General features: G+C 38.0%; 1 protein-coding gene across 1 annotated transcript; it reads right to left on the bottom strand.

The window, feature by feature from the left end:
- Positions 1-18,824: 18,824 nt before the first annotated feature.
- On the bottom strand, positions 18,825-24,656 carry TAAR1 (trace amine associated receptor 1). The gene has a single exon (XM_021937851.2). It carries the CDS (start codon positions 23,534-23,536, stop codon positions 22,520-22,522), a length of 1,017 nt encoding a protein of 338 aa, XP_021793543.1. The 5' UTR covers positions 23,537-24,656; the 3' UTR covers positions 18,825-22,519.
- Between the last annotated feature and the right edge of the window lie 906 nt (positions 24,657-25,562).

Here is a 25,562-nt window from a genome sequence, read left to right as displayed (position 1 = left end):
TTTAGTGCTATAAATTTCTCTAAACACTGCTTTAGCTGTGTCCCAGAGATTCTGGTGCATTGTGTCTTTGTTCTCATTGGTTTTAAAAGAACTATTTATTTCTGCCTTAATTTCATTATTTTACCCAATAGTCATTCACAGGAGCAGGTTGTTCAGTTACAGTTGTATGGTTTTGAGGAGTTTCTTTAACTCTGAGTTCTAATTTCATTGCACTGTGGTCTGAGAGACTGTTCTGATTTATGTTGCTTTACATTTGCGGAGGAGTGTTTTACTTCATGTTACATGGTCAATTTTAGAATAAGTGCTATGTGGTGCTGAGAAGAATGTATATTCTGTTGATTTGTGGTGCAGAGTTCTGTATCAGGTCTGCTGGGTCCAGAGCTGAGTTCAAGTCCTGAATATCCTTGTTTGTTTTCTGTCTTGTTGATCTGTCTAATATTGATGGTGGAGTGTTAGAGTCTCCCACTATTATTGTGTGAGAGTCTAAGTCTCTTTGTAGGTCCCTAAGAACTTATTTTATGAATCTGGGTACTCCCGTATTGGGTGCATATATATTTAGGATAGTTAGCTCTTCTTGTTTCAATTGATCCCTTTATCAAAAGGTAATACCCTTCATTGTCTTTTTTGTTCTTTGTTGGTTTAAAATCTGTTTTATCAGAGATTAGGATTGCAACCACTGCTTTTTTTTTTTTTTGCTTGCTTTCCATTTGCTAGGAAAATTCCTCCATCTTTTTATTTTGAGCCTATGTGTGTCTTTGCACGTGAGTTGTGTCTCTTGAATACAGCACACTGATGGTTCTTGACTCTTTATCCAATTTGTCAGTCTGTGTCTTTTAACTGGGGGCATTTAGCCCATTTACATTTAAGGTTAATATTGTTATGTTTGAATTCGATCCTGTTATCATGATGCTAGCTGGTTATTTTGCCCATTAGTTGATATAGTTTCTTCACAGTGTTGTTGGTCTTTATATTTTGGTATGTTTTTGCAGTGGCTGGTACCAACTTTTTCTCTCCATATTTAATGCTTCCTTCAGGAGCTCTCATACAGCAGTCCTGGTGGTGACAAAATCCCTCAGCATTTGCTTGTCTGTAAAGGATTTTATTTCTCCTTTGCTTATGAAGCTTATTTTGACTGGATATGAAACTGTGGGTTGAACATTCTTTTCTTTAAGGAAGTTGAATATTGGTCCCCACTCTCTTCTGGCTTATAAGGTTCCTGCAGAGAAATCTGCTGATGGGCTTCCCTTTGTTGGTAACCTGACCTTTCTCTCTTGATGCACTTAACATTTTTTTTATTTGTTTCAACTTTGCTGAATCTGACGATTATGTGTCTCAGGGTTGCTCTTCTCAAGGAGTGTCCTAGTAGTGTTCTCTGTATTTCCTGAATTTGAATGTTGGCCTGTCTTGCTAGGTTAGGGAAGTTCTCCTGCATAATATCCTGAAGTGTGTTTTCCAACTTGGTTCCATTCTCTGTCACTTTCAGGTACACCCTCACATCCAACATAGGTTTGGTCTTTTCACAGTACCATATTTCTGAGACTTTGTTCATTCCTTTTCATTCTTTTTCTAATCTTGTCTTCATGCTTTATTTCATTAAGTTGATCTTCAATCTCTGATATCCTTTTCTGTTTTTGATTGATTCAGCTATCAATACTTGTTTATGCTTCATGAAGTTCTCATGCTGTATTTTATAGCTCCATCAGGTCATTTATGTTCTTCTCTAAATTGGTTATTCTAGTTAGCAGTTCTTGTAACCTTTTATCAAAGTTCTTAGCTTCCTTCCTTGGGTTAGAACATGCTCCTTTAGCTTGGAGGAGTTTGTTATTACCCACCTTCTAAACCTACTTCTGTCAATTCATCAAACTCATTCCCCATCCAGTTTTGTTCGCTTGCTGGTAAGGAGCTGTGATCCTTTGAAGAAGAGGAGGCATTCCATTTTTTGAATTTTCAGCCTTTTTGTGCTGGTTTTTCCTCATGTTTGTGGATTTATCTACCTTTGATCTTTGATGCTGAGCACCTTTGGATGGGGTTTTTGCCTGGGCATCCTTTCTGCTGATGTTGATGTTATTGCTTTCTGTTTGTTAGTTTTTCTTGTAACAGTCAAGCCTCTTTTCTGCAAGTCTGCTTGAGTTTGCTGGGGGTCCACTTTTGCCTGAGTATCACCAGCAGAAGCTGCAGAACAGCAAACATTGCTGCCTGCTCCTTTCTCTGCTCCTTTCTCTGGAAGCTTTTTCCCAGAGGGGCACTCACCAGATGCCAGCCAGAGCTCTCGTGTATGAGGTGTCTCAGTCAGGAAGCACCGGGTTCTGGGACCCACTTGAGGAAGCAGTCTGTCCCTTAGCAGAGCTCAAGTGCTGTGCTGGGAGATTCTTCAGAGCTGGCGGGTAGGAACGTTTAAGTCTGCTGAAGCTGTTCCCACAGCTGCCCCTTCCCCCAGGTGCTCTGTCCCAGGGAGACTGGAGTTTTATCTGTAAGCCTGTGACTGGGGTTGCTGCTTTTCTGTCAGAGATGTCCTGCCCAGAGAGGAGGAATCTAGAGAGGTAGGCTGGCTACAGCGGTTTTGCAGTGCTGTGGTGGGCTCAGCCCAGTGCAAACTTCCCAGTGGCTTTGTTTACACTGTGAGGGGAAAACAGCCTACTCAAGCCTCAGTAATGGCAGAAGCCCCTCCCCACACCAAGTTCGAGTGTCCCAGGTTGACTTCAGACTGCTGTGCTGCCAGCAAGAATTTCAAGCCAGTGGATCTTAGCTTGCTGGCCTCCATGGGGGTGGGACCCTCTGAGCAAGACCACTTGCCTCCCGGCCTTCGGCCTCAACCCCCCCATCCATGGGAGTGCACAGTTCTGTCTAGCTGGCATTCCAGGTGCCACTGGGATCCAAAAAAACAAAACAAAACGAAACAACCCTCCTGCAACTAGCTTTCAGGTCTGCCCCATCGTCACGCCTAGTTTGTGCTGAAACCCAAGGCCCTTGTGATGTAGGCACCCGAGGAAATCTCCTGGTCTGCAGGTTGCAAAACCATGGAAAGATAGGATCTGGGCCAGATAGACTGTCCTCATGGCACCCTCCCTCACAGTTTCCTCTTGGCTGGGTAGCTGAGTTCCCCACCCCTTGTAAGCCTTGAGTATGATGGCTCCCACCCTGCTTCAGTTCACAATTCTCTGGGGTTGCACCTGCTGTCTAATCCAGTCCCAATGAGATGAACCAGGTACCTCAGTTGAAAATGCAGAAATCACCTGCCTTCTGCATTGGTCTCTGGGAGCCACAGACCTGAACTGTTCCTATTCATCAATGTTGCCCCTGAACCGCAAACATTAGTGGGTTTCTTTTTTTTTTTTTTTTTTTTTTGAGACGGAGTCTCCTCATCAGCCTAGGCTGGAGTGCAGGTGGGATCTCTCGCTCACTGCAAGCTCACCCCGGTTCACGCCATTCTCCTGCCTCAGTCTCCAGAGCAGCTGGGACTACAGGCACCCACCACCATACCCGCTAATTTTTGTATTTTTAGTAGAGATAGGGTTTTCACCATATTAGCCAGGATGGTCTCTGATCTCCTGATTCCTCAGAACTGGGCCCCATCTCAGCCTCCCAAAGTTGGGATTACAGGCATAAGCCACTGCCCCGCCTTAAATTTTTTTTTTTTTTTTTTTTGAGACAGACCTGCTCTGTCACCCAGGCTGGAGTGCAGTGGCATGATTTTGGCTCACTGCAATCTCCGCTTCTGGGTTCACACCATTCTCCTGCCTCAGCCTCCTGAGTAACTGGGACTACAGGAAACTGCCACCACGCCCGGCTAATTTTTTTTTTGCATTTTTAGTAGAGACAGGGTTTCACCGTGTTAGCCAGGATGGTCTCGATCTCCTGACCTCGTAATCTGCCCACCTCAGCCTCCCAAAGTCCTGAGATTACAGGCATGAGCCACAGCACCTGGCCTAGTAAGATTTTAAATAAGCTACACCTGAGCAAAATCTGTAAAACATTGTATGAAGCAACTGTAGGAAACACACATTTCGGGTGTAAACAAAACATTCACAAAATTGATAAAAATGTTGAAATATAAACTAAAGTCTCAACTAAAATCATTTATATCGCATTCTCTGAGCATGAAGCAAGAAGGTAAAAATAGGTCAACAAAAAGGTAACTAGAAATATTCCCTATCTGTGGATATAAAAAAACACATACTTCTAAACAATTCATTAACTAAAGAAAGAACCAAACATTAAATTAGATTTTAGTTTGAACTGGAAAACGAATAATTTATTAAGGCTTGAAAAAGGCAGCCAAAACAGAACTTAGAGGGATAATTTTTCCCTCAAATTGCTCATGTTAGAAAAGAAAAAAAGACTTAAAATTAACTCAATAATCATTCAAATTAAGAAGTTAGAAAAAGAACAGTGTAGAACCCAAAGAAACAAGAGGAAAGAAGAGTTGGAGCAATGACTGACACAGAAAACCAGCACAATAGAAAGGATCAACAAAGCCTGGAACTTATAGTTAGAAGATTAAGAAAGCTAGGTTGTGGTGAGGGAAGATAAACAATCTCAGAAGTTAAAAAGATGGCATATCTACATACTTAGCAAATATTTAAAAAGCAATAAGAAAATGTGTTGAATAACTTTTGCTGATACACTTGATAACCTATGTGAAACTGACAAATCCTGGGGGAAAATGAATTTTGCGCAAACTGACTCAAGAAGAAATGGAAGACAGTCTGTGGTTCAACAGCATGTATTTCTATAAGAAAAACGTGTTCATATCTAATTGATATGTAGGAGGATGTTCTCAATATAATTCAGAATGATTTGTTGGTTCTTATATGATTTTCCCCAACACATTCATGTTTTCAAGTGATTATGCTAAACCTCACAATTGAAAAAAATGCCTTGACAGTATATGGAGACCTTACGAGTCTTCCTGAAGTTCGAGCAGTTGCTGCTTTGGTGGCCATGAAAATTGCCAAAGTTTCTACAGCATTAAGCTGTCTGGTGAAGCTGAGAATTGAGATGGAAAAGCTGTGAAGTCATTTCCTCCAGCGTCGAAAAATTTTTTTGATCGATAATGAATGGCACTCCCTAGGCTAAGTTTTCAATTTTAATGTTTTTAACTAAATTGATCTCTATTGAAATTAAGTGCCCACACGGACCCACAATTTAAAGGAACAAGTGCGAGCTCTAGGCTCCAAGATACTGACTATGAAGCTGAGTGCAAATGCCCACAGATACTCAGTCTGCTAGTGTTTTTGTAAGGCTTCTCATTGCTTGTGTTAGGTCCCTGGTTCCAGTGCTACAGTGCTACACAGTACTTGGGTGATCTGCCATTAATCCTATTTTCCATCAACTCTATTATTCTTTGTGCACAATATTAAGGACATTAGTTTTTCAGGTACCTGCACATTATGTCAAAGTAAGTAGTCCTTGACCATTACAAAGGAATTAGTCGTTTTAAGTATTCCTATGAAGAAAACTCCATGTCATGTCCAGATGGTTTCAATGGCAAGCTCTACTGAATATTCAAGGGACAAATAATTCCCATCTTACACCAACTATTCAGGACACTGAGAATGGTTAACTTGCCAATTGATTTTATGAAGATAGCATAAACTAGGTACAAATCCTGACAAGAATGTACAAGACAGAAAAATTAAAGTTTAATCTTACTCATAATCTTACCTATACATGCAACAGTAATAGAGTTCCAAGTTACTTGAAAAAAAAAAAAAGATAAATTATACCTACACTGGTCTACCACAGGGACATAAGCATAGTTTGATTTTTTGACATAAAGACATTACTTAAAGTAATCTATCACAATATCAAATTAAGAGAGAACAATCATTTACTTATCTCAACAGACACATGGCAAAATTCAAACCTATTTATGGTTTTAAAAAACCCTCTTGGCAAACTAGGAAAACATGGCAATTTACCTGATGAAGGGTATCTATAAAAGCAAATAAAAAGCATTTTAGCAAATATGTTATGTAATGATGAAGCATTAAAAGTATTTCCTTGAAGATGAGAAATAAGTCTCGAGAACCCTCTAAAGCAGGGGTTTCCAAATCTTTTGGCTTTTCTGGGCCACACTGGAAGAAGAATTGTTTTGGGCAACATGTAAAATACACTAACACTAATGATACCGATGAGCTGGAAAAAAAAAAAAAAAAAGAACGCAAAAAAAAAAAATCTCATCATATTTTAAGAAAGTTTACAAATTTGTATTGGGCCACATTCAAAGCCATCCTGGGCTGCAGGTTGAACAAGCTTGCTCTAAAGCCATTTCAATTTCTTGCTTTTGCTGGAGACCCTAGCCAGTGTAGTAAAGCTGGAGACCCTAGCCAGTGTAGAAAGATTAGAAAAATGAAACAAAAATTGTTATGATTGACAAATGATATGACTGTCTATATAAAATATCCAAGTATGCATATGCATTTTTAGAGTTAATACGAGAGATTAACAAGGTTGCCAGTTAGGAATATTAAAATACATGTAACAAACCTTCATGTGTACCCCCCAACCTAAAATAAAAGTTTTTAAAAAATTAAAATACAGAAATATATTGTTTTTCTGTCTAGCGACAAGAAAGGACACAAAATCGTCATTTGTAAAATACAAATTATCTTTACAACATAATCAAAAAATAGAAAAAGTACCTTTAAAGACACATGTGCCAGTTGTTTATGGAAAAATTTTAAAATTTTATCAAAAGACATAAACAAACACCTAAAGAAGGATTAAAAGAATCACTGTGGTAAAGATGTGAATTTTCCCCAAACTCATCTATAGATTTAATGCACTCTCTATCAAAATCTCAGAGGGTATATGTGTGTATGTATGTTATTTGACGAGTTGTCCCCAAAATTTATAAGGAGTTACAAAAAGTTACACAAAGCTAAATTCTTCAGATGAAGAAATAAACAAAGAAGAGGAAAAGAAGAGAAAGTAGAGTGAAGGAATGTTTCATTTTTTTTGAGACGGAGTCTCCCTCTGTCACCCAGGCTGGAGTGCAGTGGTGCGATCTCGGCTCACCTCAAGCTCCTCTTCCTGGGTTCACACTATTCTCCTGCCTCAGCCTCCCAAATAGCTGGGACTACAGGTGCCCGCCACCAGGCCCAGCTAATTATTATTATTATTATTTTTTATTTTTAGTAGAGACAGGGTTTCACTGTGTTAGCCAGGATGGTCTCGAACTCCTGATCTCGTGATTGGCCCGCCTCGGCCTACCAAAGTGCTGGGAATGCAGGCGTGAGCCACTGCGCCTGGCAGGAATTTTTCTTAGCCTTATTTCAAAGCTTAAGTTAGAGGTATTTATAAAGCAATACATACATTGATAAATGGATCCTTTAAGGAACCTAAACACTCTCCCACCAGGTGTGTATAATAACTTATATTAATTATAAATTATAATAAATTATATTGCCAACACACACGTTGGCAATATAAAAATCTACACACACGTATGTGTGTGTGTATATAAATTTAATTTATTATAGTACCAACAACAGGTTAAAGGGGAAAAGTTAGACTTTTCAATAAAAGGTGCTAGGACAATTAGTTATACAGAAATAATAAGGGAAATTAGGCCCTATCTCACACTATACACAAGAATCAATTCCAGAATTAAGGTAAGTTAAAAACCTAAATGTGAAAGGTATAACTATAAAACTCTTAGAAGACAATATAGGAAAATTTCCTTATGATCTCGTGGTAGGAAAGGATTACTTAAGTCACAAAAAGCACGAAACTTGAAGGAGAAGATTGATAAATTTGACCTCATTAGGATGAAAAAATTACGTTTAGCAAAGGTCATAATAAATGACTGAAAAAATAAGCTACTCATTGGGAAAGATATTTATACCAAATATAATTGACAACAAGTTAACATCGGGAATATGCAGACCTAAAAATCAATAAGAAAATTTTAAAAAAAAACATGATTTTTCCTAAACTGAGTGTAGGCTACAAGGATGTCCATTGTGAGTTTCATATCTAATATTCATACTTTACATTTATTCTGTAACTTATTTTAATCTATTTATTAAAAACTACTTTTTTTTTTTTTTTTGGCCGGGCGCAGTGGCTCACGCCTGTTATCCCAGCACTTTGGAAGGCCGAACTGGGCAGATCACGAGGTCAGCAGATCGAGATCATCCTGGTCAACACGGTGAAACTCCGTCTCTACTAAAACACAAAAAATTAGCCGGGCGTGTGGTGTGTGCCTGCAGGCCCAGCTACTTGGGAGGCTGAGACAGGGGAATCGGTTGAACCCGGGAGGCAGAGATTGCAGTGGGCCGAGATTGCACCATCGCACTCCAGCCTGGCAACAGAGCGAGACTCTGTCTTAAAAACAAAAACAAAAACAGTAACAACAACAAAAACCTATTTTTTTGTAAGGAGAAATCATCACCATGCAATATGTTATGTACAATAATAAAACTATGCCTAAATTGCTTTTAGGTAACAGCAAAGGATACACCCTCCCCAGCCTGAACGGGATGACACCAGGAAAGCTTTAGAAAACAGTTGCACTTGAGGTAAAACCTCAAGAACAAGTAAGTAAATTATTTGGTGAAGAGCATTCTGAACAGTTGGAACAGAATGGCCTAGCCTAGGAGTTCTGAAAAGGCATGAGGTTTTCAGGAAATTTAGGTAACTTCATATGGCTGAAATATAATACACTGGTAAGAAAGGGGCTGGAGATACAGAGACAAAGCTAGGGCAGACATGACAGAAAATCTTTCATGCCAGCTGAGAAATGTGGACATTACGGTGTAACTCAGAAACTAATATATAACCATTTAAGGAGGTTCAACAGCAAAAAGACAAGGTCAAATTCAGGTTTTAGATGAGTCAGTGGCTACTGTGGGGAGAATGAACTAGAAGGGTGAAGACTTGAGGAATGAAAACCAGTTTAGGGATTAATCCAGAGGCCATAGAAGGGAAAGTTAAGACTTGCATGAAGATGCATTGCCCATCCTTGACTGGTGGATGGGGAGTAAAGGGGAGGAGAAGTGAAGGATTACCCCCAGATTTTCAGCCTGAGCGATTGCAAGGAGAGGGATTCAACAGAGAACATGGCAAGAGAAGGGTGAGTAGTTAGATGATTTGGTTTAGTTCAGCACATGTGCAAAGGAGAAGACCAGTTGATGGGAAAACACCAGTATATTTTATGTGGGTTGGACAGTCAAAGAAGGAAACTAGATGTCAGTAAGAATGTGATCGCAACAGTAAGCTTCAGAGTTTCCTACAATATATCATATAATGATATAGGATGATGTAGAATGCTGTGATCTGGGCTTAGAATTGGCAGTTAGGGATATAGGTTTTAATTCTATCTCTGCACCTATGAACCAGGTACAATGATGAAGTGAATTGTAAACAATAATTATAAATCGAATTTATTGACAATGTGCTATGAACTATATGCTGTACATTATTCAAGCACATGACAAATATCTTACTTCATTTAGCAAAGGTTATCATAAGTGACTGAAAAAAATAAGTGATACAAATAATTTCCATTTTGTGGGAATGAGAACTTCATTTAATTCCCATGGAAATTCCAGAGGGTTGGAGAACATACTGGTCTTGTTCACATCTGAATCCTTAGCATCTAGCTAACACACTTATAGGCATATAATACATGCACAATAAATACTAGCTATAGGAATAAATAAATAATTTAATTAATGAATACCTCTTCACAAGAACCCTGAAAATTATGTATTATTTGAACCTTGAAAGCTATGTATTAAATATGAATATAAATATTACTCATATTTCTCTAGAAATGAGAAAACTGATAGTTAAAGAGGTTTAGTAAAACACTTTCTCTTGTGAAACATTGCTAGGCAGCCAGTCATCACAAGTGTTTGAAAACAAACTCAGGCCAGTATATTTCCAGGTATATCATAAGTAATGATTCTGGCTTCCTTTGTTTGTTGGTGGTAATAGGAGTGATGAAGAAGACAATTCAAATGATTTAATTACCCAGGTAATGATTGCCATTTTTTTTTTTTTTTTTTTTTTTAAACATAGAGCTAATCTGTGATCTGGCTGCACATGTTCTAATAGAGCATTGTGGTAACTCCACCTCTAGTCTAATATGGTTGTAAAACACATTGTACTGTGGTGTTTCATTGTGTTTTGTTGTGTGTTTTATTTTATTGTTCCTAGTAATATAAACCACGGAAGGAAGACCAGTTGATGATCTGTATGTTCTTCCTTAATCCCAAAACTTTCTGTAATGTCCCACACTTAGGAGAAGACACAGACAAGATGAAACCTTTAAGCCATTTGGGCTTAGAGCTATCAACACATTTCAAGCATATGAGATTGAGATCACTGTTTACAAACTCTCTGGTTGTTAAAAGTAGTCTTGAGAGGATTGCTTATAGAAGTAATTAAAGGTGTTGATTGGCTGTTTACCAATGCCTACCTCAATTCATTTACAGTTTGACACTTTGAAGCTGTGATTTGGTAAACTTGAGTCCCCAGTCCAAAGAGACTCCTATAAACAGCATCTCTCTCACATTATTCTTATTTGTCAAACTTCAGAGTAAATAGAGACCAGAGGGCATCATTAACACATCTGCTCTTTGGCTTTGATCATGATGGGAAATAATTTCACACTAGAAGTCAGTGGGGAAGTAGGTGTACTTAGTGGAGATAGGAAAACATTTATCACCAAACTTTATTTGAGGAACCAAACACCTGGGGAATTCTCAGACTATTAAGCAAAGGTCAAATGTAAACCTGAGAAAGAAAACTTTAGCTGATGCAAGATAAGCAAGACAGTGACCTGTGCCTTAGTCTATCTACTTATTTTATGTAAATGTTTATAGATTTGGCACATGAGCAAAGAGCAAGGAATTTCTTATCTGGAAGATAACAGAAGTTGCAGGAAAACCATTAAGCTAACATCATGCCTCAGCCCTGGTTGGCTGATACAGAAAATCCTTAATTAAATACTCATTTGGTTTGTCCCTTAATAAGTAATTTCAAATATTAAAATTATAAGTATACTGCACACATTGAATAAGGTAAGCTCCTCCGTCAAAAGAGGGAATAATACAGAATAAGGTCAACTTTTTTCTTAGTGGCAAAAATTTACTTGTGTTTGGCTGTTGTCTTTGTCACCAGTCTCTAGTGAATTGTGACTGTGGGTTGTTAAGAGTCCCTGGGCCTTTACTTTCCTTGATAATTGGCACTAACCATACTCTCCCTGGTCCTTCTCAAGCCCACTATAAGACCTTGTTGCCCCAAACACCTTTCTTGCCACTAGGGCAACTGAAAAGCTGGAATAGTGCATTCTGATATTTCATTAATAAACTTTTTTTAAACTTACGGGGACAAATGTAGGTTTATTCAATACCTTCTATTATCACTATATTTTCGTAAATGAAAAGAGCATATTATTCCTGGAAATTTAGTAAGGACATAATCTTAGACAACAAACAGTTTATTAAATTGAGTAAGTTTTCCGATATGGAAAGCTCACCACATTGTTTTGATTTTCTCACTTTACAATTACCTGTATAAAGTTTGTCACAACCCACAGCAATCTTCATACTGAGAGGATTTGGTAATCCCTGACTTAGACGATCAAGGTACTACTAGTTTGAGAAAATACTAAAACACTGAAATCTCAAGAACTAACTTTAGAAATAAATTTTTTCCTTGCTGGTTTAAAATTGTTGCATTCTAGTCAATATATCTTTTTTCTCTCCCTTCCTTGAACAAATGTTCATCGAGGAGCAACTCTGTACCAGGCTCTGTGGCAGGGATGGGGGATGAATGAGGCTGCCTACAGGAGCTCATAGCCGAGGCTTCTGAGTGAAGTTTTAAATATTGTAGTCTTCATAATTCCTCAAAAATTTCAACCTACTATATACACTTAAAAGCTTAGAATTCCTTTTTATTAAAGATCTAAATCGATCGTTCTTAGAACTGCATTCATTTCAAAGAAATCAAGTCACTTATTAAAATTGCAGATTTCTAGGTCTCAATCCTATCCTCCCAGATAATTTCAATGCAGTTAGGGCTTCCAACACAGTAAAAGGCCATAAGCCAAATCTAGTTAATGGTTTCAAAACATATGTTTTAATAACTTTGCTTTTAAAATTGTATTATATTAATAAAGAATACACTTTTTGTCAAAATTTAACCCATATAGGCACATTCTCTCAAATTTAATTGGGGATAAAATTATGAATCCCTACTTCCTGAGATAGGAAAGTGGGTAGAGTTTGTAGCCTGATGTGGTTAGGCTTTGTGTCCCCACCCAAACCTCATCTTGAATTGTTATTCCCTGTGATTCCCATTTGTCAAGGGAAAGAACGGGTGGGAGGTGATTGGATCATGGTGGCAGTGTTCCCCATGCTGTTCTTGTGATAGTGAGAGAGTTCTCTCCAGATCTGATGGTTTTATAAGTGTCTGATGGTTCATCCTACATACACTCTTTCTCTTCTGCCACCTTGTGAAGAAGGATGTGTTTGCTTCCCTTTCCGCCATGATTATAAGTTTCCCGAGGCCTCCCCAACCATGTGGAATTGTGAGTCAATTATACCTCTTTTCTTTATGAATTACCCAGTCTTGGGCAGTTCTTTTTAGTCATGTGAAAATGGACTAATACATAGCCTGACAGATTTGGGCTCAAATCCTATTTCTAACATTTATTAATTGTGTCCCCTTGGATATCTTATTATTTATTATTTATTCAGCTAAAGAACATGTAGTGAGTGACTTTCTCTGTGCCAAACATGATGCTAAGTGCAGCAGTACTTAATAAATCACTGTCCCTAGCTTCTGCAATTCACTGTCTAGAGAGGGCAGAGGGCACCACAATGAATATGTGCACTGACAGGGATGGGCGTGGGATATTTTGAGAGTTCAGAGAGACACTTACCTGGCCTGAGGGGATAACAGAGAGCTTCCTGGAGAGGCAATCCGCAAGATGAGCCCTTTCAGATGAGTAGATGTCAGCCAGTTACAGTGAGGGATTTGCGGGAGACATTTCAGGCATATAGGGCTGCAGGAGCAAAAACACAAAGGAGGGAAAGTATGGGAACTACAAAGGGAACTGGGATTTTAACCCCAGCTGACGTGGTTCCAAAGCCTGAGCATATCCCCATATGCCAGGATGCTTCAGAGTGCTCTACACTAGTGTGCTTCAGAGACTGCACAGAGTTTTCATGAAGCTTAATTGCATTGGTAGATAATAGGTGTTTTGCAGATTGATATCAAAATATAAATTACTTTCATAACTTTACAATTTATGTATTTATAGATTATGTGCTATATAAGTATATATACATATACCAATAATTTCTTATACAAATTATGTGTATATATACATGCTATACAAATTTTTTTCAAAATAAAATACCCCCAGTTTCTCAAATAACTGACATATCAGAGACTATGCACAAATGTGCCACCAGGTTACTTCCTTTTGTATAGAGCTTGAAATAGATCTTCTGCTATCCTTTTTGCATAATTATAATTGTAAAATTTATTAGGAAGGAGGATACTAGGATTCTGCATTAGTTTTTTTTTTTAAAAAAGAACTGACATGTTATGTCTGTGTATGTCAACATCTCTGTGTGCAGCACCATAGCATATGCTGAGTGAACACCACTACAGCACACACCGATAAAATGACAGAGAATATCACTAATAATACATTGTTCACCAAAGGTTTTATTACATGGAAGACCCATGCTAGGCGATACTTCTCATCTGGTAATCAACAATCTACTGAAGGAGGTGAGATCATTGCCCTCACTTTATAGCTGAGTAAAGGAAGGTTTTGCATTTTTAAGTAACTTTATCCAAATAATAGCTGATAAATATTGGAGTCAGAAATGCAGACCCATAGCGTCTGGCTCCCAAGCCTGCCCTCCTCACCATAGTTTATCTTCAATGATGAGGGCTTGAATATTCTCAATTAAAATCTCCCTAGGAGCAACCTGGCTTGTAAAATACTACTTTGCCACATCACATTGTTAAAACATTGATCAAAAAACAAATTTTAGAGTTTGGCATCTCAGTGATTTCGTATCTGACTTGTACATTTATTAAGAGGGGTACTGGGGGATTCCTGGACAGGATGGCCAAATAGGAACAGCTCCAGTCTGAAGCTCCCAGCGAGACCAATGCAGAAGGCTGATGATTTCTGCATTTCCAACTGAGGTACCTGGTTCATCTCACTGGGAATGGTTAGAGAGTGGGTGCAGCCCCCGGGATGAGCAGAGGCAGTGTGGGGGCATTGCTTCACCTAGGAAGTGCAAGAGGTTGGGGAACTGGAACTCCCTCCCCTAGCCAAGGAAAGTGCTGAGGGAATGTGCCTTGAGGGACAGAGCTATCCGGCTCAGATACTATACTTTTTTCACAGTCTTCACAACCCACAGACCAGGAGATTCCCTTGGGTACCTATACCAAAAGGGCCCAAGCACGAAACTGGGTGGCCATTTGGGCAGACACTGAGCTAGCTGCAGGAGTTTTTTTTTTTTTTTCCATACCCCAGTGGCACCTGGGATGCCAGCAAGACAGAAGAATTCACTCCCCTGGAAAAGGGGCTGAAGCCAGGGAGTCAAGTGGTCTTGCTCAGTGGGTCCCTCTCCCATGGAGCCCAGCAAGCTAAGATCCACTGGCTTGAAATTCTCGCTGGCAGCACAGCAGTCTGAAGTCAACCTGGGACACTCGAGCTTGGTGTGGGAGGGGCATCCACCATTACTGAGGCTTGAGTAGGCTGTCTTCCCCCTCACAGTGTAAACAAAGCCTCCTGGAAGTTTGGACTGAGCAGAGCCCACTGCAGCACAGCAAAGTCGCTGTAGCCAGACTGCCTCTCTAGATTTCTCCTCTATGGGCAGGACATCTCTGAAAGAAAGGCAGCAGCCCCAGTCAGGGCCTTATAGATAAAACTCCCATCTACCTGGGACAGAGCACCTGGGGGAAGGGGCAGCTGTGGGAGCCGCTTCAGCAGACTTAAACATTCCTGCCTGCCAGCTCTGAAGAGAGCAGTTTATCTTCAAGCACAGTGCTTGAGTTCTGCTAAGGGACAGATGGCCTCCTCAAGTGGGTCCCTGACCCCCATGCCTCCTGACTGGGAGACTCCTCCCAGAAGGATTTGACAGACTCCTCATACAGGAGAGCTCCGGTTGGCATCTGGCAGGTGCCCCTCTGAGACAAAGCTTCCAGAGGAAGGAGCAGGCAGCAATTTTTGCTGTTCTGCAGCCTCCACTGGTGATACCCAGGCAAACAGGGTCTGGAGTGGACCTCCAGCAAACTCCAGCAGATCTGCAGAAGAGGTGCCTGACTCTTAGAATGAAAAACAGAAAGCAATAGCATCAACATCAACACAAAGGATGACCACGCAAAAACTCCATCCAAAGGTCACCAACAGCAAAGGCCAAAGGTACATGGATCCATGAAGATGAGGAAAAGCCAGCACAAAAAGGTTGAACATTTCAAAAACCAGAATGCCTCTTCTCTTCTAAAGGATCACAACTCCTTACCAGTGAGGGAACATAACTGGATGAAGAATGAGTTTGACGAACTGACAGAAGTAGGCTTTAGAAGGTAGGTAATAACAAACTCATCTGAGCTAAAGGAGCTTGTTCTAACCCAATGCAAGGAAGCTAAGAACCTTGATAAAAAGTATTAGAGGAATTGCTGACTAGAATAACCAATTTAGAGAACAGCATAAATAACCTGATGAGAACTTCGTGGAGCATACACAAGTATCAATAGCTGAATCGATCAAGCAGAAGAAACGATATCAGAGATTGAAGATCAACTTAATGATATAATGTGTGAAGACAAGATTATAGAAAAAGAATGAAAAGGAATGAATAAAGCTTCCAAGAAATCAGGGATGATGTGAAAAGACCAAACCTATTTTTGATTGGTGTACCTGAAAGTGATGGGGAGAATGGAACAAAGTTGGAAAACACACTTCGGGATATTATGCAGGACAGCTTCCCCAACTTAGCAAGAGAGGCCAACATTCAGATTCAGGAAATACAGAGAACACCACAAAGGTACTGCTCAAGAAGAGCAACCCCAAGACACATACTCGTCAGATCACCAAGATTGAAATGAAGGAAAAATGGTAAGGGCAGGAAGAGAGAAAGCTTGGGTTACCCACAAAGGGAAGCCCATCAGACTAACGGTGGATCTCTCTGAGAAAACCTACAAGTCAGAAGAGAGTGAGAGTCAATCTTCAACATTCTTAAATTAAAGAATTTTCAACCCAGAATTTCATATTCAGCCAAAGTGAGCTTCATAAGTGAAGGAGAAATAAAATCCTTTACAGACAAGCAAATGCTGAAACTATTCCAAACAATAGAAAAAGATGGATTCCTCCTTAACTCATTTTAAGAGGCCAGCATCATACTGATACCAAAACATGGCAGAGACACAACAAGGAAAAGAAAATTTCAGGTCAATATCCCTGATGAACATTGATGCGAAAATCCTCAATAAAATACTGGCAAACCGAATCCAGCAGCATATCAAAAAGCTTATCCGCCATAATCAAGTCAGCTTTGTCCCTTGATGTTGTTCAACATAAAAATCAATAAATGTAATCCATCACATAAACAGAACCAATGACAGAAACCACATGATTATCTCAATAGATGCAGAAAAGGCCTTCAATAAAATTAAACACCGCTTCATGCTAAAAATGCTCAATAAACTAGGTATTGATGGAACATATCTCAAAATAATAAGAGCTATTTATGACAAACCCACAACCAATATCATACTGAATGGGCAAAAGCTGGAAGCATTCCCTTTGAAAACCGGCACAAGACAAGGATGCTCTCTCTCACCTCTCCTATTCAACATAGTATAGGAAGTTCTGACCAGGGCAATTAGGCAAGAGAAAGAAATAAAGGTATTCAAATAGGAAGAGAGGAAGTCAAATTGTCTCTGTTTGCAGATGACATGAATGTATATATTTAGAAAAACCCATTGTCTCAGCCCAAAAACTCCTTAAGCTGATAAGCAAATTCAGCAAAGTCTCAGGATACAAAATCACTATGCAAAAATCACAAGCATTCCTATACATCAATAACAGACAAACAGAGTACCAAATCATGAGTGAACTCCCATTCACAATTGCTACCAAGAAAATAAAATACCTAGGAATACAATTTACAAGGGATGTGAAGGACCTCTTCAAGAACTACAAACCACTGCTCAATAAATTAAGAGAAGACACAAACAAACAGAAAAACATTCCATGCTCATGGAAAGGAAGAATCAATATCATGAAAATGGCCATACTGCCCAAAGTAATATATAGCTTCAATGCTATTCCTGTCAAGCTACCATTGACTTTCCTTACAGAATTAGAAAAAAACTACTTTAAATTTCATATGGAACCAAAAAAGAGTGCCTGTAGCCAAGACAATCCAAGTAAAACAAAGCTGGAGGCATCATGCTACCTGATTCTTGAACTATACTGCAAGGCTACAGTAACCAAAACAGCATGGTACTTGTACCAAAACAGATATATGGACCAATGGAACAGAACAGAGAACTCAGAATTAACACCACACATCTATAACCATCTGATCTTTGACAGACCTAACGAAAGCAAGCAATGGGGAAAGGATTCCCTATTTAATAAACGGTGTTAGAAAACTGGCTAGCCATATGTAGAGAACTAAAACTGGACTTTTTTCTTACACCTTATACAAAAATTAACTCAAGATGAATTAAAGATTTAAACATAAGATCTAAAACCATAAAAACCCTAAAAGGAAACCTAGGCAATACCATTCAGGACATAGGCATGGGCAAAAGACTTCAGGACTAAAAACAAAAGCAATGGCAACAAAAAGCCAAAATTGAGAAATGGATCTAATCAAACTAGCATTTCTGCACAGCAAAAGAAACTATCATCAGAGTGAACAGGCAACCTACAGAATGGGAGAAAAATTGTGCAGTCTATCCATCTGACAAAGAACTAATATCCAGAATCTACAAGGAACTTAAAACAAATTCGCAAGAAAAAAAAAAAAACCATCAAAAAGTAGGCAAAGCATATGAACAGACAGTTCTCAAAAGAAGACATTTATGCAGCCAACAAACATATGAAAAAAAGCTCTTCATCACTGGTTGTCAGAGAAATGCAAATCAAAACCACAATGAGATACCATCTCACGCCAGTTAGAATGGCAATCATTAAAAGTTTGTGAAACAACAGATGCTAGAGAGTGGAGAAATAGGAATGCTTTTACACTATTGGTGGGAGTGTAAATTAGTTCAACCATTAGAAGATAGTGTGGTGATTCCTCAAGGATCTGTGAACTAGAAATTACCCATTTGACCCAACAATCTCATTACTAGTTATATACCCAAAGGATTATAAATCATTCTACCATAAATTCACTTGCACACGTATATTTATTGCAGCACTATTCACAATAGCAAAGACTTGGAACCAACCCAAATGCGCATCAATGTTAGACTGGATGAAGAAAATGTGGCACATATACACCATGGAATACTATGCAGTCATAAAAAAAGAAAGATTTCATGTCTTTCGCAGGGACATGGATGAAGCTGGAAACCATCATTCTCAGTAAACTAATATAGGAACAGAAAACCAGAGCATGTTCTCATTCATAACTGTGAGTTGAACAGTGGGAACATATGGGCACAGGGAGGAGAACATCACACACTGAGGCCTGTCAGTGGGTAAGGGGCAAGGAGAGGGAGAGCATTAGGAGAAATACCTAATGATGACGGGTTGATGGCAGCAAAACCACCATGACACCTGTATACCTACGCAATAAACTCCGTACGTTCTGGTACATGTATCCCAGAACTAGAAGTATACTTTAAAAAAGAGGGATACCTGCCATTGATAAATCATTGAGGGTAGCCTAATTTTAAGCTCCTACATCACTTTAATTTATAAATATATTGAGAACATTTTAATTTGTGTGAGTCAATAATGTCTTCCCCCTGTGAAAAATGAAAGAAACAAAGGAAATGCTGAAGCTAATGTGAATCAGAACAGAACCAGCCTCAATGGAATGAATGTTAGAGCAGCCTAAGTTCACTGGGAGCTTAAAGGCTTGGGGCAGGAGGTTTAGAAGGACAAGAGATGTGGAGAAGGTGGTGAGGATCTGTCAAGTTTACTTCCAATATTTCTTATAGCTGGCCACGTACTCAATGAGTTATATTAAAGCACTTTGGAAAATGCATATGTACTTTATCTTTTAAAAAAGCAAAAGACAAAAAACAAAACTCTCAATCTGATTCTTACATCATCCAGATTTTCTGAGTGCATATCTCAACTCTTAAATAATAATTTTGTCAGTACACTTTATCATCTACTAAATTTAGAACCATAAATCATTCTGCATATTTCTTTACACCTTTAATGTTCAAGTTCTTATTGAGAACTAAAGAGAAACTGTGGCTCATCAGAATCGACAATGAATTGGAGTTCATCTGCTTTGCACTACTTTTTTGGCAAATATTTATGAGTCTCTAAAGATTGGATTATTGACTTCAAGAACTGACTTCAAAATCAAGATGGATTCCAGTTCACTGATCTCTTAAGATGACATTATTATTATCATTATTAAATCAGTTCCAACAAACTTCCTTGCTAACACTTCTTTTACTGATCTGGAGTGGAAATTTATATGAACATTCCTCTTTGAGAAGAGGGTGGAAGTTGAGACGGTTTTGATTGCAAGTTATCTTGACCTGGGGAAGGAGTGGCATTGAAATTGCTTTCTTGGTATTTGCTATAATCTTATATGTCAAGTTAAGGTTCTTTCTGTGGATGCAACCAAAAGTTATTCTCAAAGGGAATTAATTAGAAGGCTATCTGGGACTCATGGAATCCATGCTGGATAACTGAATTTGGAAATGAACAAACAGGTGGGTAGTTCTGGAGTTGGGGAAGAAAGAAATCTTGATATTACCATGAGCAGTCTGCTCATGATCTTACTGCTTGGATAAAATGAACACCCACATGATTTCATTGTTTTCTGCTAATTATTCTGCTAAGAATCACTGTTTCTATCCCTTTGTCAGAGATTCAAATTCTAGAGAAAGGTCTGAAAATACAAGGTTGGGTAATTTACTCATCTGCTTAATTAAAGGGAGAGGCAGGGGTCAATTTTTTTATTACAGTTCCAATGAACTATAACTAGTTGGAATAAAAAACATCTCAAAAGTGAATTGGATTCCAGTTGTTAAATAGACTCTGGAAAATTAAAAGACAAAAACACCTCTGCATGAGGAAAGGGAAGCTACAGCAAAGCTGGGAATATGGAAAGACGAAGGAAACCTTTCTTCCTGTTGTGCTGAGAGGGTCAGTTATTACGTATTATGAATATTAAAAACAAAACCAACAATAAAGATAGACTGTAAGAGCTTTAGTACTGAGTGAAAAAATGTAAAATTATTTGAGTCGTGAACTTGTCCCAAGATAAATGTGGAATCTATGCTAAAACCTGAATAGTACTTTAAAGTAAATGTAAGAAAGATTATCACCATTATCAATATTGATTCACAAATTCTAACTAGTGAAAGTACAGTAAGGAATATAAATCAGAATCATAATTACTGGAAAGAAGATAAAACTTAGCCTTGTTTGAGGATAATATGATTTGTATAATGAAAACCCAAATGAGTCAACTGAAAAGCTAATATAAACTTTATTATAAAACCAGCAGTAATGGTTACATAGAAAACATAATGGTTTTAGAAAAAAATTCAGAATAGGCAAAACATACATACAGAAAAGTACAAAACACTTCAGAGTAATCTTAAGAAGAATTATGGGAGGAAATGAAGAAAAGCACATAAAATTACTGCAAAGTATAGAAAACTCACTAAATGCTTGTTTCCTTTTTAAAATTTGACAGACTGGTCTTACAGGTGAAAAAAGTCAAACTGGTCTCACAGGTGAAAAAACTCTTCTGAAACTGAGAGTGGTTAGGGACACTACTTAGTTTGTCTTGCGTATACTAAATTAAAAACATAAAACATAATGTTTTTAAAATGTACTAGAGCAAAACTTGATACAGATCATTCAGACAAAATATATACTCCAGAAACAGACTATAATTTCTGGAAGGATTTAACATATCCTCAGGAGATCCTCAGATTTGTAAACAGAAATTTATATGCAGCAGTGTGCATTCAGTTATGTTTAAAATCATCTGCCTTACCCTAAGTTATACATGGGCCGAAGGTAAATCCAAATCCCTGGTGATACTCAATCTGAAACAGACCATGTGAAGTTTGTATTCATCAGCTCAATTGCTGATGAATGCTTGTCATTTAGAATGTTTGCCCACTTCCTTTAGAGAATCTTATTTGAAACCATTATTTGTTCCTCTTTTTTATTTTTATATATGCCATCTAAATAGCCATGGTATATCCAGTCTGATTATACCTCTTGTTGGCCCTCATGTTTAGCTACTTTGCTGGATGGCTGCTTCTCTTTCTGTGTACTGTGGAGCCCAGCAAAGTGAATTTGTTTAATGCCAGATAGCCTGTGTTTTGAACCCTATGATGCCAGATATGACCTTAAGACATGGTAAAATCCTTCTAGACATTTTCATGACTTCAGTAGCAGGTAAAAAGCAGAAATTTCATTTAATTAATATTATTTTTAGAAAAGTTAGAAACAACTGGAATTGTTAACAATAGGGAATGGTTAAAAATATATTTGTACATCTGTGCAAAGTCACATTATACAGCCACAAAAAGGGATTACTCGTAGCCCAAACCTCAGCAGCATGCATTATATTTAGTTAACAAATGTGCACACATACCCCCTGACTCCAAAATAAAAGTTGAAAAGGAAAAATATTAATATAAAATAAAGAATTTTAGATGATATAATCCTTACCAGGAAGTATGCTGTGAGTAACATTTTTAAAATTTCATTTGGTTTGTACATATTTTATTTTCCTTCATTTTTCAAATTTCTCAGACATATGAGAATCAGAAAAACATACTTTAAAAATATGAAACTCAAGATATTTAAGGATTGGAATATATATTAACAATATAAATAAATTATGCGTCAACACTTATTTAGCAGTAACATTTAATGTGTGTACTTTTAGTTGATTTTACTAAAAGACATATACACATATGTGACAAGGACATGTACACAGATATGACAAAATCATTCTAATTTGCATCCTCAAATTCAGCCCTATAGTTTCCACCACTGAACAGCTAAGGTACCATAGCAAACTCATGGCAGTTCTTCTAAGGGCAGGAAAAGTTATATACAATGCAGGCCTTTAAATGCTGGAGTTGCAAAGTTCCGATATGCATGGTAAGAATAGAAAAGATTATACCTCCTATATCCCAAATAGGAAATTACCTATAAGCATCATAATTTAACTCACCAAACATGCTTTGACTCAAGTAACTGATTTAAAAAATCCATGTGACTGGGGCATGTGGTGGGTTATGTTGTGTTCATAAACATGATCACCAATTTGCAAAACAGTAAAATATAATAATTCTATGAACTCGATTCCAAAAATAATTTACACCTGGATGAATCTTTTTGGAAAATTTTACCAAACAGAATCATCTTCAGTGCTTTTCTAAACCAGGGATAGAAAAATGCATAAACCATTGGATTAAATGTAGAGTTCAAGTAGCCAAACCAAATCAATACATCGTTCAAAGTAGGTGGAATAGTGTAGTGAAGAAAAGGGTCGATGACTGTACAGACAAAGAAAGGGCACCAGCATATTAGGAAAACTCCCATCACAATCCCCAATGTCTTCGCAGCTTTCCTTTCTTTGCTTTGTGAAATTCCATTTTTCATTTCCAATCCAATTTGGAGCTTCTGATTGGCATCATTAATTGATCTTGCCTGCTCTTTAGCTATAAGATATATTCTGTAATAGATACATAACATAATAGATCCAGGTATGTAAAAAGAAGTCATAAAGGCCAGTACCCCAGATATTTTGCTAAAGAACACAGAGCAACCTCCTCTGCAGTGAACATGTTTGCAATATATCTCTTCAGCACCTTTGAAGTTTAGCTCCAGAAAGATCATCCCAAATGCAAAAACAGCAGGGACACTCCAACTAATGAAGATCATCACACAAATAACCAAGATATTGATCTTGGCTTTATATCTCAATGGGTCACACACAGCATAGTAGCGGTCAATGGAGATGAAAGACAGATGGAAAATGGAGGCTGAGCTCAGCATAATGTCAGTGCTGGTGTGGATTTTACAGAAGACTTCTCCAAAATACCAACAGCGCTCAGCAGATCTCACCATGCTGTAAGGCATGACCAGACACCCTAGAAGAAAGTCCACAGTGGCCATGGAATGAATGAGCCAATTTGTCGGAGTATGAAGTTGCTTGAAGTGTGATATAGAAACAATAACTATCAGATTGCCGACCAATGTGGTCAGAATTATGAGCACCATTAAACTGTACAGGGAAGCACGGACATCATTTGACCAGTTGTTTTTCACACAGGAAATATTAATTATATTGTGGCAAAAGGGCATGATTCCTGAGGGCTGTCAACCAGTTTACTTTTCCCTTTGTGTGTTGATTAATCTTTTTCCCAAATTCGTAATCAGGTTACAGTTCCTTCTCGTTTTAATTTTTTATTTGCACATACCTATCCCAGAAACCTAGGAGGGAAAAAAAAGAATAAATCATTGGCAGTTTGATTCCTCTCACTTCTAACACATTTACCTATTACTCCCTGTTGAAGAGCAGTTATTTTGGAAGGAACTTTATTTCCAAGTTCCATTCAATAGTTCAGTACAGCAATTTTTAAAAAAACTTTTACCTGGAGCTGGACATTGTTCTAGAAATACAAAGCTAAATTATTAGGTTGAACTATATGAAACTTTCACATTTGTAGGTCAGAGAAGATCAAATGATGATTATGATCCACATCTACGGAAACAATCTGTGTCCACAGAAAGCCAGTCTAGTGGGGGAGACTTACATTCTGAAGGGTAGAAAGAAATTGCCAGAAAATTTGGAATTAAAATATGTTTATGAAAAAGACAAGAAGTCTTTTAAATGTGCCTCTTGTGCAGAATTAATACCCATTAGTGCCCACTTTTGCACTTGGTCATAGATAAGTTATATATTTCTTATTTTATAATAATTAATTGTAATAAGAAGCAGCTTACATATATTTATTTGCAGCTTGCAAAGTACTTCTACATATATTCCATGCATTATTTCAGTTACTGTTTTATTTGACACTTATAAGACCAACTTCATTTTTTGTAAGGAAGATATGATGCTTTATTAACCTCATTTTACTGGCAAGAAATTGAAGTTTAATTCACAAAATCATTAAAGCTTGACTATGAGCTGTAGTCTCAATGACTAGTTCAGTTTCTTTGAACTGAAGAGAAGTCCAGTCTTTCTCTCCATTGCAGAAAGAACCAACTCGAGGTCAATTTTTAAAAATTAAGCTTTAAATATTCATATAAGAATTTATGGTGTCTTAAATAATGGCAGCTACTAGTAAAGAATGATATTGTGGTCCCGCTTATTAAGGATTTTTTATATACAGACTAAAGTCTATGGTAAGAAGTGAAGTGGCATGGTACAAAAAGCACTGAGGTGAGAGCCTAGGGAAGCTGAGTTTCCACGTGGGCTGTGGGCAAGGCACACGACATCTTTAGTTTTTAAGTTCTGAAATCCAATAAATCTCACTTTTAAACAGGTAAAAAAAATTATTATGAGTAGGCATCTTCTACTAGGCCTCCTTTTATTGTACTTCACTAAAGAACCTCAAAGTTCCAGGGGACTCAGTTTGAAACTGTCCCTTTTGTTTCTATATGACCCTGTAATTCTGAGCTAAATTCTAGAACTTAGATTCACACATACACATATATGCGCACACACACACACACATATAACATATATACAGACATGTACATACATATATATAAAGAGAGAAAAGGGGAGAGACAGAGAGAGAGAGAGGAAGGAAGAAAAAGGAAAGAAAGAAAAGAGAGAGAAAGGAAGAAGGAAGGAAGGAAGGAAGGAGGGAGGGGAGGGAAGGAGAGAGGGAGGGAGGGAAGAGGGAGGGAGGGATGGAAGGAAGAAAGAAAAAGAAGGAAGGAAGGAAGGAAAGAAAAAGAAGGAAAGAAAGAAAGAAAGAAAGAAAGAAAGAAAGAAAGAAAGAAAGAAAGAAAGAAAGAAAGAAAGAAAGAAAGAAAGAGAGAGAGAGAGAGAAAGAAAGAAAGAGAGAGAGAAAGAAGGAAGGAAGGGAAGGAAGGAAAGGAAGGAAAGAAGGAAGGAAGGAAGGAAGGAAGAAAGAGAGAGAGAAAGAAAGAAAGAAAAAGAAAGAAAAAGAAAGAAAGAAAGAAAGAAAGAAAGAAAGAAAGAAAGGAAGGAAGGAAGGAAGGAAGGAAGGAAGGAAGGAAGGAAGGAAGGAAGGAAGGAAGGAAGGAAAAGAAAAGAAAAGAAAGAAGGAAAGAAAGAAAGAAAGAAAGCGAGCTTGGGGAAGAGTACAAATTTCTGGCAATGAAGTCCTATAGTCCATCACTTTGGTATGAA

This window comes from Papio anubis, chromosome 6 (assembly GCF_008728515.1).
Source record: "Papio anubis isolate 15944 chromosome 6, Panubis1.0, whole genome shotgun sequence".
Classification (NCBI taxonomy): Eukaryota; Metazoa; Chordata; class Mammalia; order Primates; family Cercopithecidae; genus Papio; species Papio anubis.
The sequence above is the reverse complement of the archived record's forward strand: the minus strand, read 5'-3'. Positions and strand labels throughout refer to the sequence as shown.